We start from the raw sequence: 16449 nt of genomic DNA, 5'->3' as shown, positions 1-16449 counted from the left end.
GTTATAACATGTAATATGCTAAAAGCTATGTGCTAAATAAGTGAGGCAAATAAAAGCATTAAGTAATACCTTCTTACAGAGAGCTCGCAGCTTGAAAGCAGAAAAATGAAATGCAAAGTGTTCAAAAAAGATTCAAGGAAAAAGCTATTACCATTCCCTAATACTCCCAAGTTTGTTTGTTTTGATCATTGTTACTTGTTTGGTATAGTTTATAAGCTTAATGCACGTTACATGTTTAAAAAAGTAAAACATTCCATTTTCCTGAAAATCTGCAAAATTACAATATTCTATACAAAGTTTTCACTACTATGAGCACACTAATGAATTCTACACGTATTCTATTATTTAGCAGTTAGACAAGAGAAAAGAGGACCAAAAGTCAAAACATGTACCTTTTTGTTAAATGCCCAAATTTTGTCCCATTCCATGTTCACAACTGAACGTGAAGAACCCTAGAAAAACAATTTAAAAAATGGCTTGAAGGGCAAGAAGTATTAACTAGAATATTTTACGTTAAGCAAGCTAGAAAATAAACCCAATCAATAATTACAAGTTTACTTCCACTGGAATATAAAACTTAAGTGTGTACAAGCCAATCTGGTTACCCTGAACAGTTAAGCGTCAACAGTCATACACTTCACTGGGTAGAAACACCACAGCTGCCCCTGTCCAACCCTAGCAGAGGAGTTTAGGACGTCCTCAACTTTCCACTATTATTGGTGTTTATTTTTTTCAAAAACACTCTGCTTTTGCATTCTAAGGAACAAGCAAGGAACAGAAAGAACAGGAATAAAGACCAAAAGGATATTAAATCCTTTTAAAAATCCAAACAGAGAAGCTGGAAAAGAAACCATAACTCACCTGAGCAGCAATAAACTGTTTTAGTCCTTCGACTGTCATCCCTCTTCTCAGCACACCACGAACTGTAGGAAACCGTGGGTCATCCCTGGGAAATAGGGAAGTTTTAAGAGCCTAGGAGATGTTTTTAACATGTAGGTGCACAGAGTATAAAATACCTTTCTGAATATTATATTCAGTTTGTTAAATATCTGAACTAAGAGCTGGTTACAATAATTAGGCAGAACACTAATTACTAGTCAATTATTACTAAGTAAAATAAATGTACTACTGCAAACAGTAAAAGCACATTTGAAAAAGGACACATAGGTGACATCTTCAAATACAGAAAACCCAAGCATTACAACATTCTCATTTGCTTTTCATTTAACATTCAAGTCTCTATTCTACATATGACCGTGAGACACAGATAAGAGATGGTTATTCTGGCATTCATGTCCAAATGCACTTTATAAAGTCTTCTGGGTTGTAAAAAACATATATGTTGGTTAATTAATATTCTGTAGAGATGTGCAATTTTCAGTAGGTTTGCAATAACACCCTTTGAATGGGGCCCAAGGTAAACTTGCCCTTTATCAAATTCTGCTCCAGAGTAATTATCTAAAATTACACATTATTCAATATATACTTAATATGTGTCACTATTACATGATGCTAATAAAAATACACACATTCTAGTTAATTCAGGTTAAAAAAATATTCTTAGGCTTGTAAGTATGGTGACTCAACTGAACAGATTTCATTCAGAGATTTTTCAAATTTTGTCTAGTCCCAAACATGGGCACTCCATGTTTGCAGCATTAAAACAAAAGGGAATACCTGAGAAACTGGATAAAAGAAAGGCAAGGACCAGAAACCCAACAGGCATACCCTTTCAACCCCTCCTATTCATCCTCCCCAAACCTCCAAGCAGTTTAAAATTAGTGACACACCATGTCCTTACTGCCTCCCAATTCTAGATAACAGCAAACATACCATCCATCTACTAGTCCTTCATTGACAAACCACGTGAGTTTTCTTTTGGACAGCACTGTGTTGTTGAGATTCAGCCGACTGTATTCCCAAATAAATGGTTTTCTTATGCCTAAAGCTTCAATAATCCAGTAAAACTGCTCATCTCTGTCATGGTATTCTGTTGTTCTCAGGGCGTGTGTAACACCTTCAATGCTGTCAACTATGGGGCAGGCAAAATCATACGTCGGATAAACACTAGAAAAAGAGTATTTCTGAAAATCAGTAAAGAATTTTACCCTTTTCATCTTAGACATTATAAGCACCAATACTAAAACATAATCCTTTACAAAATCAGAGTTTCTTAAAACAACAGGTGTTATGAGTCATAATACTCAAAGTACATCAAAACTTTTTATCAGACTTTGAGGACAATGAATCAGTTACTCAACATTCAAACAAACAAACAAACAATAAGACTAATTTGCAATTTATAAAACAACTGGATATTGGTGTAGTGAATTCTATAATCATATTTCTGTAATAGCCAATGTATACCATGGAAGGAAAAGTAATAATAATTTTGAGGAAATTGAGTTTTTCAGTATCTTAAATTCCACACAAGTAAATCTCTAGGTTTAATACCTTCACAATTAAATGCATTCAAGAACAGTGTTTTTCCTTCTCTGACAAAGTAAAAGAGAAGAAAATTAGTAGATAATTCCCCTTAAGATGGAACAGTTGTAAAAACAATTTCTGTCTTAAAAAATGTACACAAAACATCCATTTTCATTTGAATTTTTTAAGGTGTATCTCACTGCATTATACCTTCTAATTTTTAAGATACAATTTTATTAAGATGCTACTACACTATGGCTTGAGATTATTTGATACTAAAAATGAACATCCAAATACACTTTTCCAAATGTAGTCAGAGCATTTGTTTAGTAAAACAAGGAGTAAATACCCTGTTAAAAATGAAGGACATATAAACACACACACACACCCATATAAACATGAAGCGTTTATCTACATACACATTTGCACCCCCAAGTTTAAAGAAAGTCACATTAGCAAACCAGGTAATCATTTATAGTCACCAATCTCTTCAAGAGTTACAATTCACTATTTGTAAGCAGTAGGCTTCTTCAAAGCATAAGAAAATATATTCTATGGTTATTATATAAATTAATAGCAAAGTGAGGGGCATTTAAAGGAAAAAAAAAATCTGTTAACCTGAAAACCCACATAGAAAATCAACCGAAAGTAGAAAAAACACATGATATTTTTTATAATGTTCATATTTCTTTAAATTTTCAATTCTATCACATTTAAGAATCAACTTACTCCTAGCAGAATCAAAGTTTATAACAGGAAAAGAAGTGTCTTCATCTAAAAATACACACCATGGTATACCTAATCAATACATAAAAAGCAACTTTTGGCAGATTCAAGAAACTTTATAGATGGAAACCATCCTAAAAATAACCTAGTATAACCTTAATTGACAGGTGAGTAACATCCCAAGAGGCTGGGCTACCTGCTTTACTGGTCATTTAATCCATGAAGAACAAAGATCCAGATCTCTTGACTACTCTGCAGTAATTCCCACCCCGTGTTTACAGAGAGCCTCAAAGCAAAAGCACAGGAAGCTACTGAGCGTAATGAAAGCAATACACCTACTTGTATTTATTTCCAGTTCTCGGGTGGGGCTGAATCTTGCAGCGATAAAGTGTCGGGTCCCTCATGCACCCATTGTTACTACTCATGTCAATTTTTGCTCGTAAACAACAGGACTGACCAAACTGGCTTCCTTTTTTCATTTCTTCCCACATTTGCAGATTCTTCTCCACAGCTATAAAATGAATTATACTACAGTTTACCTAATCAGCATTGCTAATCTGGTTGAAAACAAATTATTTTAACAGTCTTCTAATTTGATACAAAATTTTCCATTCTGATTTTATATTATAAGCACACTCCACTAGTTGAAAAGTACGTAATGGTTCCAGTATCTGATACCAAGTGAAAATGTTTGTTTTTAATAAAGAAGTCCCACAAAACATTTGAATATGCTCTATTTTAGAAGTCAATATATTCCACTAATATAGTACTAGTGAAGGGTAAGAGTGGATGTCTGAGGCCTGAAGGTTTCTCTTATCCAGTTTTCCCACGTTCCCATCATGGCACAACTGGCCAGGCCTCCTCAAATTGAACACTGGGTGTCTGAAGCAGAAGCATTCTGTTCCTTTGCCACCTCATGCCCAGAGGACACGCTGGTCTGACCCAGCCCAGGTGTTGGTGCTGCAGCCCATGTCCATCCAAAGAAAACAATTTGGGCCGAGAGCCTGAGCTAGTGGGCTCCCCAAAAGCACCTTTGGCCATTCCACTGGAAAACAGGCTGCTCTTAGATTCGGAAAAAAAAAATGAGAGATGACAGAAAACAGAGAGTGACAGAAGTTTATCCCAGGGGTGGAAAAAAAATCTCTATATATCCCCACTGACTATATAAGTCTTATCTATATTAGGACTCATATGCCTCGTATGAGTAAGAAAGAACTGTTAAACAGTGATTCTTCTGCAGAAACTACTGAAGATACAAGGGACACACTATCAACTCTCAAAGAATCAAGTTAGGTCTAAAGTCCAGTTGCTAATTATTTTTGAAAAGGTAAAGAAACTGTAAAATGGGGAGGTGAGAGAGAAAGACAGACTGCCGTAACAATTTGAATTTACTACTATTCTTCCTAAATGTGACACTCAAGATGTTCTGCAACATAATTACAGAATAAAAATAACCAGACTCAGAAGCTCAGGGATAAGTAATATTAAAGACATACTTTTTTTGTCAAGTGGTATTTCAGGCACAGGGTAGCATGAGTCTTACATAGAATCTTCACACTTACAGGCTGCCAGGAAGATTTGGGTATGGCTAACATTACTATCAAACATTCTAACTAGAAAGGCTAAATATTTAAATTGAGAGAATCACAAAAAGTTGCAGAAGAAATCATTCACATGAGCTGAACAGCAATGCAAAAGACTACAAAAAAAAAAAAGACTACAGGTAACAAGTGAGACGCTGAGACCACACACACTTCACATGCACTTGTGATGCTGATAAGTAATAATGTAAAGATGGCAGAGAAAGGGAAAAGATTTCTAAGAGATGAATTCATGTATGAAACACATTCCCAAATGTGTTTCAAACCAACATCTTTCAATAGAAAAAGAAATTTTCTACTGTAGCAGAATACAAGAAGAATATCAATTAAAATACAGAACACTAAATGTGCCTTACAGTTTTCTCTATGTTTGGATTCTATCCTCTGCTCACGCTCCGCTTTCATCTGCTCAGCAGGAGTATCATCGACATAAGCCTTCCCTTCCTGAATTAGCTTCTCTGCATATTTCATTATAGTTTCAAAATGATCCGAGGTGTAAGTAAATTGATCTGGTTTGATATGCAACATTGCAACATCCTCCAATATAACCTGCAGTAAGAATTCAAAATAATCATCAGTTTATCTTTTGTTATTTTCTTGTGTATTTTCAATCCTTGATACTGCATTTGGACAAACGTAATAATACACCATTAGTCTTACAGTGCCTTAAAATGGTTGTGGAAGTTGTATGATATTAGACCAGAAAAGAAAAAGGAAAAAAAAAAAGAGAGAGAGGGAGAGAGAAATTTTATACTAGCCTCCAAGTTTTCAGCTGAGAAAGCTGATCGCATGGTGCTTTCCATTTATTCTGGAAAAGCTGATTATTATTGGCAATGCTGACAATTATTCGTCCTCTCTTTGAATATAAATAAATTTAGTGCTTCTAAATAGATGATATAAGAGGCTAGGAAACCATCACATTTTCCAATACCTACTTAGTGTTCGCTTCATTTATAAAATTATATAACAAAAAGGAAATCTGACTCTAGGAACCAATTCATTTAAGAAACTGATACTTATAAGAAAATGTAGCACTTAAATAAACTTTATAATAGTTGAAGAGAAAAAAAGATAAATTGAAGTTTTTTCATATGGGAACTGAGTAATTCTTGGTTTAAGTCTCAGACAAATATATATTTTAATAGAAGAACAAAAGAAAAAGTTATGAGAACAAGATTTATTTTCACACCATGAAGGTATCAGGTCACCCTCTAATTTTAATTAACTTTACCAACAAAGGGTCATCGCTACACCTTTAATTACCTTCTCAAAATCCTCCTTTTCTTTTTCAGGATTTGTGTCATCGAATCTCATGATCAGTTTCCCTTTAAAGTTGACCTGGTAGTGCTGGTTCAGGAGAGCAGCTTTCGCGTGCCCAATGTGCAAGTAACTGCAGCAGAAACAGTCACAAGGAGACTCGGTAACAGGTTTCAACGACATTCGTAAACTTCACCTTCTCCAGGAGAGGAGAACTAAACAAAAACCCTTCTACTTGGTACTCCAGTCTTACGTTAGTTGCTAACAAGAAATACTGTAACAGAAAATCTGACCCTGAGGAACAAAAAAAAAAACTACAACATTTAGTAAATTACTGTAAGAAACAACTTCATATGTAAAAAAATCACAAAGGAGCAAGTTATTTACAAACATTAAACCTTAAAGCTAATCTCCATTTTCCTTTTTTACTGAGGAATGAAAGGTAATTTAGTTACGGGAAAACTCCTTATGCTACCCGGCAGTATGTCTCTTTAATAAGACCCAATGCGATTGAAAACTGGACACCCGCTCTCCACACAGAAGACAGAGGCTCCTCTGAGATGCCACTGCTGCTGTGATAATTAAATAAAAGAGCATATGAGAATTAGGAAGCCTCAGGAAAGCCACTTTACTTTTCTAGGCTTCTGTTTTCTCAGAACCCAAAACAAAAAGATTTTAACTAAATGATCTTGAAGGTTTCATCCAGTATCAAAATTCCACAGGTCGCAATCTATGAAGACACTATTCTATTCTATGGGCAGTTGACCATTACACAGAATAAAACGAATTAGAGGCATGGTTAATAATATCACATATCAACCTCCTCCTCTATCAGTGAAGTGGGCAATAGCAACATTCTATACCACTACTGTTGGAAATGGACTTTTCATCAGTAACAGCAGCCACAACTGCACCATTCCAAGTCACCTGATCTCACGCACACCTCTGATCTCAAGAAAGGAGGGAAAAGTACAACCCCTTGTATGTCTTTATAGCATTTCTAAAATCAATCATTTTTAAAGATACTCATGCAGCATTCTAGATCAATGATTCAATGTTGAAGGGTGTATATGCACAGGTTAATGCAGACAAGGACAAGGCAGTGCATTTAGGATTATTCAAAACTTTCTGCATAAAACAAAGCACCCAAAGTGGCAGCCCAGATAAGACCCTAGAACAGAAAAAGGACATTAGGGAAAAACTAATGAAATACAACAAAGTATGGAGTCTAGGTTAACAATATATCAAAACTGGTTCATTAATTTTGACAAAGGTAATGAAAGATGTTAACATTAGAGAAAACTGAGTACAGGTACAAGGGAACTTTTTTTAACTATTTCTGTAATATTTCTATAAATCTAAAACTATTCCCAAATTTAAAGTTTATTAAAAGCAAAACAAAGGAACGTGAGTTCTGAAAATGAAACAGAAATACTTTGTGCAGTTTTCACTGAAAGTGTTACACCCCATAACATGTTATGAAGAGAAAAAAAAAGACTAATAATCAGTAACTACTAACTGACAGTTAATGTGCTTTACATTCAATCTTAAGAGAAGTAATGAAATCAAACTATTTTCTTAAAGATATTATTTCTGAATCTGAAATGTGTGCAATTCTAACCTGCAAAAAAGCAAATAGGACTATGAAGTATTCATAAGACAACTAACTGGCTCAAAAGACAACCTGAGAGCTAAAGAAAATAAGCTCCACGCTGCATTTAGTGAGTACTGATGCTATTTTGGGCTTTTCCCACACATAACAGACACAGGCATATAATTTTAGTCATATGGACGCTGGAGTCAGACAGCGTAGGTTTGGATTTAGCAAGCTGCTAAAATGTTGTATGAACCAGTTTCTTAAACCATTTGTAAAACTGGATATAACAACAGTGCCTTCCTCACAGGGCTGATACGATTAAATAAGTTACTACGTGTAAAGTGTTTGCTAAGTATCTGCACATAACAGGTGTGTTATGTGTGTTAGTTAGGAATACAAATAAAAGGCAAAATTCAAGCCTTCTGGCCTTTCATGAATGACATAGGAAAAAAAAAAGATTAAAAAACTAATTAAAGACAATCTGTTTTGCAGTATAAGGGGATATAATCAAGATACTGAATGTTTCTAAACCTGAATACTGACTTATATTCCAAACCCCCAAACTGTATTCAGCCAAGAACATGGACTCTAAAGCTGATGTAATTCAGAATAAACGTATTTTATACAGTAAATAATAAAATGCAGAGCTCACAATTCCAAGAAGTGACAGTGACAGAAAATATTAAAAAATTCAAAAGGTACAAATGTTCAAATAGCGTAACTATGGCTAAAAAACTAACTTTTATCAAACCACTCAAGTCACCACCCAATGGGACAACCATGACCCCTCACACCAAGAACACAAGGGCAGGATACTGGATGGTAGGGACCCAGGACGTCTGAGGGAATTAAACAATGTAAAATAAGGACTATTTATGACTGACTCCACTGGTCAGTCATTTAATGATCCAGTCTGTGTATTTTCCAGAACCATTATTTGCCTTTCATCTCCTTCTGACTTATCCTTTATTCACCTCCTAAATCAGCAAAGAGAAACTGTGGAATTGTAAAACTGGTTTTGCTATTAATGACATGTATGAAATAGTTTGGGAAGAACTATAGTAAGAACAGCTAAAATAGAACTGTTTCCTTTTGTGCCACTTCCTTTTGTCTGCATACTGCATTTAGCACAGATGGGTAAGAATTAGGTTATAGAATGCAAAATCTCAAATTAAACAAAATGTGGGGGAAAAAACCCCATCTGATTTACAAAATACGGCACAATGCTTTCTCAGTGGCTAAGTTTCTGAGGCTGACTGCTTTGAGCGTGTGCTGCTGTGTGCGCTCAGTCACTCAGTGGTGTCCGACTCTTTGCAACCCTTTGGACTGTAGTCCACCAGGCTCCTCTGTCCACAGGGCTTTTCAGGCAACAATACTGGAGTGGGTTGTCATTTCCTTCTCCAGGGGATCTTTCTGACCCAGGGACCAAACCCAAGTTTCCTGTGTCTCCTGCACTGCAGGCAGATTCTTCACCAGCTGAGCCACTGGAGATTCCCAACTGCTTTAATAAAAGGCATTTTATTATATTAGCACCACTGGCAATGTTCTTTCACAAAGCTTGTCCAGCATGATTCACAGAAGCACACACGTGCCAAGGCAGACATCCTTCAGCCTTAGGGGGTGCTGGGCAAGGACTCAGGCAGACCCACACCAGTGGCTCCAGCCAGAACAGCCCTTTGCTCTAACCAGCTAGTCATATATTATTATTTTCTATGACTGCCAAGAGTGAAAAGGGTTTTGCCTACTAACAGTAGAAAGAAATGAGTAAGACTGGGCTTTTCAGGATTCCACCTGCTTTATTTGGGAAAAAAATAACTTAAATCTACCATAATTTCTGATAACTGAAAGGAATGCTGAGAGTACAAATACAAACCCTTATTAAAGGACACCCCCCCAAAATCTCAAAATGTAAATAAAACTTCTCTATTAATGGATATTTTTCTACTTACAATTAAAATTCTGCCTGGAATGAAATTAAAATGCTATCTCTCCTACTGATTTAATAAGCTAAAACTACAAATTTTTAGAAATTAAGTATCAATAATTTAACAACCATTAAGATATTTAGAATTTTAACTTCCAAAATTAAAATCTTACTAATTTTCTTCTATATATTAACCTACTGATTTATAAAATATTTGGTAATTGTCTTAAAGTTTTTCTACTAAATGAATCCAATTGTAAGTTATATTTGCTTACCCACTAGCCTCTGGAGGAAATCTGACTGTAACCTTCCCCATCTCAGCACCTGGAAGCTCAACAAATTTCCCAACATCTTGCTTTTTCTCAGGAACCTGAAAAGCAAAACAACAACAAAAATAGTTACATGGTTAAATGTTTAAGAATAAATTCACCAAATAAATACTCAGTACCCACTATGCACCAAGTATGCTTATGAGGAAAAATTGACTAGATTATTGTCCCTGCACTTGAAGACTCAAAATCAGCTGAAGTCAACCAACAGCCTTTAAAGTCATCAGGAAAATGCTAAAAGGAGGCATGAACCAAACTGGACCTAAAAAAAATAAGTGGAAGTGTATCAGACGGACAGTGTACAGGGGAAGTCATTCTAAGGGAAGGAGTAACAAATAGCACAGGTAAGACTCAAAGGCGGGGAGAGCTGTGCAATGTTAGGAACGCATGTTGGGTGGGTAGGCAAGACACTAGAGAGTCGACCAAGTCCAAACATGAAGGTCCTTATAATGCTGACTTTTATGTTTTAGGCAATGGGGAATCCTCAGAGGTATGGAACTACTTATCTGTATTTTCTAAAATGATACCTGAGACAGTGCAAAGGCTCAACTAGAAAAAAGAGACCAAAGAAAGAAGTTCAGTGATGAGCCTGTGGTCTTAAAACACACAGGGGGTAATGAGGTGTCAACAAAAATCGACAGCAGTGGAGACAGAAAATCAATCTCTAGATACGAGAAGTAATAACAGAACTTGTTGACTAATTAGAGGTGGACAGTGGTGAAAGCAGAGTGAGGATTTTTAGCAGAACTGAGATGACTCTAGTGTCTTTATACAAGCAAGTAGTAGTTTTCAAATTTTATAGCATCAGAAAACCTTGAAAAATTAACTGGACTACACATGCGTAGTGTGTAAAATAGATCAAACCAGAGCAACTCTAGCTGGATAAGAGGACTTTTTTCTACTGTTCTCTATGTTACATCTTCCTACAAAATAAACAAAAAGGCTCTACAGAAGCCCAGGACTCAATGGTCACGATGGTTCAAACACCAGAGAACAGAAGATCTGGGAGGAAGAAAAGATGGTAGAGCTATAAAATATTGAGATTTTAGTAACATGGACTTTGGATTTCTTAAGGGACACACACTGGATGATCACAATCTTCTAGAAATATAATTATGAAGATTAAGGCTTAATATAGTCAAGCAGGTGAAGACAAGGCAAGATTCAACAACAGCAGATTCTTCCAAGAAGATCCTTTTTAATTGATGGGGGGGAAAAATTATGAACATAATTTTCTTCTCAGATTTAGGATCTCAGACAAGATGTCAGCATAAAAAAAAAAGTTTTAAAGGCTTACCACTTTTGCTTTGGTTGCTGAAACATTCCACTTGGTACCTACTGACTGGAAGGCCTGCTGGGCTTCAAGAAAGCCAAACCAGCGTTTTACATGAACTGGAGCTTTGTTCTGTCCCAACTGTTCCTGCCACGCAGCATTTCCTATTAGTAAACATAATTTTAAAAGCACTCAATATATCAGAAAAATCAAAAGCAAAGCTCCAGTCATGGTTAATTTAAGTAAATGAGATGGCTTAAAGCTATGCTTCTATAATGAAATTTTAAAAATCTGAGTATACATGGCAATGATTTCTAATACTTGGCATATTTTAAGAATTCACAAAAATTAATTTTAAATATTTTTTCATTTTAATCCACTAAGGTTGAATCCTAAATCCTGCCTTCACCACCGCCACACACATACTAGGGCAATGTTACATTCCATAATTCAGAAAAGCTTGAAGTGTATCAACTACAGGAAAAAAAAAAAAAATCAAGATCAAGAAGTAGCTCTTTTCTTCAGATGTAATATCAAAAATGGTACTGAAGGAGTTTATGCAACTCTTTAGCATCACAAAGCTACCTCCATAAGATACTACCTTCCATTTATGAATATTAATTCAAAAATCAAAGTAGATAAAAATGTCATAAACCTATAGATGAAAAGTTGTAACTAGAATAGTCCTTCATTTTATGTTGGTTGTTATTACAACAGTTTAATTTAAAGAAAAGTTTAAGCCACCAAAAAGTACAGAGAGGGAGTTACCCAGCAGTCTGCATATTCACTGCCAAGGGCACAGGTTCAATATCCCTGGTTCGGGAACTGAGATCCCACAAGTCACATGGCCCAGTCAAAAAAAAACTTAAGAGAATATTGAAAAAAAAAATCCTCATATAACCCAAATTTGAAAAGTATAAGTGAAAGTGAAGTCGCTCAGTCGTTTCTGACTCTTTAAAGAACGGTAAAACATTCTAGCATATTTGCTGCATCTGCAGGTTTTTTTTTTTCTTTTAAATAAACTAACAAAATTCAAGCCCTCTTTCTCTCAATCAATCCCATAGTCTGATCTGTTGCAAACTACTCACAGAGGATGGAAAAGGGGATCTCTCAGAGAGACAATTCCAGCTGACCCCCCTCACCCACATACTGAGCAACCAGAGACAAAGCAACTGGAGTCAAGCCATGGCTGAGGCAGGAGAGATGCCAACATAGACGATGAGGAACAAGGACAGTTCCAAAGGCAAGAGAGGAGCTGCGGGCAGCAAGACAGGACCAGCCTCCACGGACAGCAGAGGATGAGGAATTCTTGCAACTAGCTAGGAAGAAAGTGGCCAGGGAGGTCACTCTTTCATCAGAAAATCCACAGTGACTGCCACCAGGTAGACAGATGTTCACATACACAGAAATATGTGTACTCCTGACCCAGCAAAACACTAAATAATTTAAACAGAAATTCTTCAAGAATTACTGATACCTTTTAGGGTGGCCCAAACACATAAATCTGCTAAGCTCAAGGAGTTTCCAACTAAGTATGTTCTCAGAGACAGACAGTGATTGAGCTCGTTGACTGCAGAAGTAAACAAATCACAAGAAGACAGTTTTGTGGCACTGAACTCCAACCAGTGATCAATCTGTGGAAAGAAATGCATCCCAGGGTTAGACTTAAACAAACAAGCAAACAAACAACTTCAGTGAGGGCCGTGCCTATCTCATCTCAATCAAAGAAGTCACCATTACGTGGGATTGACTGTGACTGTCTGGAGGCATCTACACTGGCACTCAAACACATACTGTGCTATCTTCCTATGTTTTCTCTTTTCCCCCCAGGAGTGTGAAGAGGCACTTCAGGGAAGAAAAAGGAAAATATGAAAACTGGAAGCAGGAAGGAATAACAAGCCTGACCGAGCCCAACAAATGGTACCCAGCCAAACATATTTATCCACTTGCAGAATTTAAAAGCAAATACTTGGAAATTATTCTTTGTATTTTGAATTTTATAAGCTTCAGGAGAGTTAGAGCTGAAAGCAAACAGGAAAAAAAAGGCATCTCAAGTGCCATATTGAAAGATAATCTACTATTGCTATAGTTAATAAGGCATATACTTAAAAAGGAAAATGTGTATGACCCTGGGCCCATGTAACTTTTCAAGGCCTGCTGCCCCATTTGTAAAGTAAGAAAGCTGCATAAGATAACCTATGCAGTCACATCCAGCTATGAAATTCTAGGACTCTAGGAAGAGGAAGACAGAACTAAATGACCCAAAAGGACAGCTGGTATGGGTGTGAAAGTAGAAACTTAGGAGCAAAGACTTTCTTTCTGAAAATAAAGTCAAATGAGAATTCCTAACTTGGTCTATGATTAATATTCTGTTACTATCCTAAACCCTTAAATACAGTAATAGTCCAAAAAAGTGAAAGCCTAAACCAAACCAAACAAAAACACACCCAAGAAAACGTTCCTTCCTTACCTCAGTATGTTCCAACAAGTTAGAGCCATAGAGCCCCGCTGCAGTGGCAATTCTAGCCAAGTAGCGAAGTATGGAGTTTATGTCCGTGAACACCACATTTCTGGAATATAAACATGAGATAAAATATCACTGTGACTCTAGTAAATCAGTAAGTCATGAGACATGTGGAAAATGTAAAAACAGAAATCTTATATATAGCAAGTATTTTCTACTATAATGAAAAAAATAGATTCAGTTGGTTCTAAATTCTATCAAACACTAATTTGTTTTGAGATGTTCAGCTAAATCCTATAATTCACTTCAGTGACCTCACTATCTATATGGTGTTTGGTTGGTTTTTTTCCATTAATCATTTATTCTGTTTTTGGTTACACTGGGTCTTTGCTGCTGTGAGTGGACTTTCTCTAGCTGCGGTGAGCGGGGACTACTCTTGGTTGTGGGGTAGTCTTCTCAATGTGGCGGCTTCTCTTGTTGTACAGCGCAGGTTCCAGGCATGCAGGCTTCAGCAGCTGTCACATTCAGGCTCAGCAGCTGTGGCGCACGGGCTTAGTTGCTCCTCAGCATGTGGATCTTCCCAGACCAGAGACTGAGCCGAGTCTCCTGCATTTGCAGGCAGATTCTTGTCTATTGTACCACCAGGGAAGTCCTCTATATGATGTTTGATCCTTCTCACTATTAGTTTCTACATGTCTATTCAGTGGTGAAAATATAAAAATATAATTGGGATATCAGGAATAAAGTGATTTAAAATAAATAAAGTTAATGAAGCCAAGGATATGCTGTCATAAAGAAGCTGCTGCTGCTGCTGCTAAGTCGCTTCAGTCGTGTCCGACTCTGTGAGACCCCAGAGACGGCAGCCCACCAGGCTCCCCCGTCCCTGGGATTCTCCAGGCAAGAACACTGGAGTGGGTTGCCATTTCCTTCTCCAATGCATGAAGGTGAAAAGTGAAAGTGAAGTCGCTCAGTCGTGTCGGACTCTTCGCGACCCCATGGACTGCAGCCCACCAGGCTCCTCCATCCATGGGATTTTCCAGGCAAGAGTACTGGAGTGGGGTGCCATTGCCTTCTTCCAGGTAAACATGGCAGATCAAACCTCACCAAAACTGTTGCATAAAATGTTTTAAAAAGACACAGAAACAAACCCATAAGGAAAAAGAGACGAGGGAGAAGAGACAACAGCAATAAAATTTCAGAAGCTAGAAAGCAGATGGAGTTAACAGGCCTGAAAACACTGAATCTTAACTGGACAATGGACAAAGCTGAAAACCAATCCAATCTAAACTTCAGGATCCTCAAAAGACTTCCAAATCAATAAAACCATGGACTAAAATGAGGAGGCTTAGTTAAAAGTCTACTTAAAACTTAGCCAGAAATACAGATACCTCCAATCCCTATTCTCTACAGCTGGGCTACTCCTCTTACCCACTCCTGGCAAAAACTTGTGCTTTATTCTCTAAAGACGAAAACAGAGGGTCTCTCAAATTGGTGGCAAGCTGGGTGACAGAGATAACAAGAGAATACACGAATAAACATACACTGGATGCTGAGATTCTCAGCCTTCTTCCCACCCTCAGCTTCCAAAATATGCTGGCCCCAGCCCGTCCTCACCTTCCAAACAGACACTGGAAGTCTTCTCTGGACAATCTAACCTAACCAGGAGGAAAAGAACCAAGGATACTAACACCAGAAGTTCCGTCAAATGAACAGTTGTTTGGTCAAATTACCCAGAGTGAAGCTCACAAATGACAAGCCCACCCTGGAGTTCAGAACCTGGGAGTCTGAAACTCCCAGTCAGAATCTTAGAAAACCATCAAGAGTTACCAAATATTTAAAGAAAGCCTGTAACTCAGAAGATAGCGATCAAATAAACACATAGATGTAAAGCCAACAAATCAAGGAAAAGAAAAGTTTAAAAGTGAATACATAAATCTCCTCTGAGCAATGAAAAAACATGATTATGTTTGTAATCATAAAACAAGAAAAGGATACTTTACCTAGATAGTAAGTAACAGAACTCTCATATATGAAAAATACAACCGCAAAAAGGAAAACACAATAGAAAAATGGGATAATAAAGTTGAAGACCTCTCCAGAAAGTGAAAAAAAATGAGGGGAAAAAAATGGAAAATGAAGGTGATCCTTGAAGAAAATAAGGACTAACCCAACATACACATAAAGAACAGAAAATAGAAAGTTATCAAAGAAAAAATTTTCTAATCCCCAAAAGAGGATTTCTAAGTTTCCATATTAGAAGAGGGAGCAGCCAAGCACCCAGTGGAACAGATGAAAAATGGACTCACACCAAAGCGTATTATCATGAAATTTCTGAATATTGGATCCTAAGAGAAGATGCCCACAATCTTCCTGAAGTCCCACAGAAAACACAGGGATCAGAAAGGTTTCAGATGAGAACAAAGCAACCAACCACTCCACGGAAAAGTAAAAATTGTACACAAAAAGCAATCATGATATGTGGCTCAGCAGTGGCTCCAACTTACAGGAACCTCATAGTATAAACACTATGAAGTGATCCAATCAAAGTTCTGATGCAACTACAATGGGAGGAAGGAGGTCGGGGAGGAGGAGGAGGGTGTGTTTGAGTGAATGTTTTCTGTATGCCGCCCCTTCTCCGATACAAGTCTTTCTGTCAGTTTATTACAGACCATTTAAACCATTTCCATATCTGCACCCTGCTTGAGAATACCCTTGAAGCCTGCTTTCAACCTGGTTCAAGTTCCATGATCTGGCAAAGATTCCTTAAAAGAATCGGAAACTTGGTTGTGTCTATGCCTCAGTTTTGCTAAACAAGAGAATTATTTCCCTTCCTTTTCTTTTCAATTTTTTT

General features: G+C 37.0%; 1 protein-coding gene across 1 annotated transcript in view; it reads right to left on the bottom strand.

Moving 5' to 3' along the window:
* EPRS (glutamyl-prolyl-tRNA synthetase) overlaps window positions 1–16449 on the bottom strand; it is a 64866-nt gene that overhangs the window by 43380 nt on the left and 5037 nt on the right. Inside the window, exons 3-12 of the mRNA XM_010853268.1 lie at window positions 13605–13704; window positions 12612–12768; window positions 11159–11298; window positions 9808–9902; window positions 6018–6144; window positions 5111–5303; window positions 3493–3664; window positions 1834–2067; window positions 862–946; window positions 393–452 (exon numbers count right to left, since the gene is read on the bottom strand). Of these exons, the coding sequence (XP_010851570.1) occupies window positions 393–452; window positions 862–946; window positions 1834–2067; window positions 3493–3664; window positions 5111–5303; window positions 6018–6144; window positions 9808–9902; window positions 11159–11298; window positions 12612–12768; window positions 13605–13704 (1363 nt within the window). The remainder of the gene's footprint in view (window positions 1–392; window positions 453–861; window positions 947–1833; window positions 2068–3492; window positions 3665–5110; window positions 5304–6017; window positions 6145–9807; window positions 9903–11158; window positions 11299–12611; window positions 12769–13604; window positions 13705–16449) is intronic.

This window comes from Bison bison, unplaced genomic scaffold, assembly GCF_000754665.1.
Source record: "Bison bison bison isolate TAMUID 2011002044 unplaced genomic scaffold, Bison_UMD1.0 scf7180017864325, whole genome shotgun sequence".
In the NCBI taxonomy this organism is placed as follows: Eukaryota; Metazoa; Chordata; class Mammalia; order Artiodactyla; family Bovidae; genus Bison; species Bison bison.
This window is presented reverse-complemented; position numbering and strand designations above follow the sequence as displayed.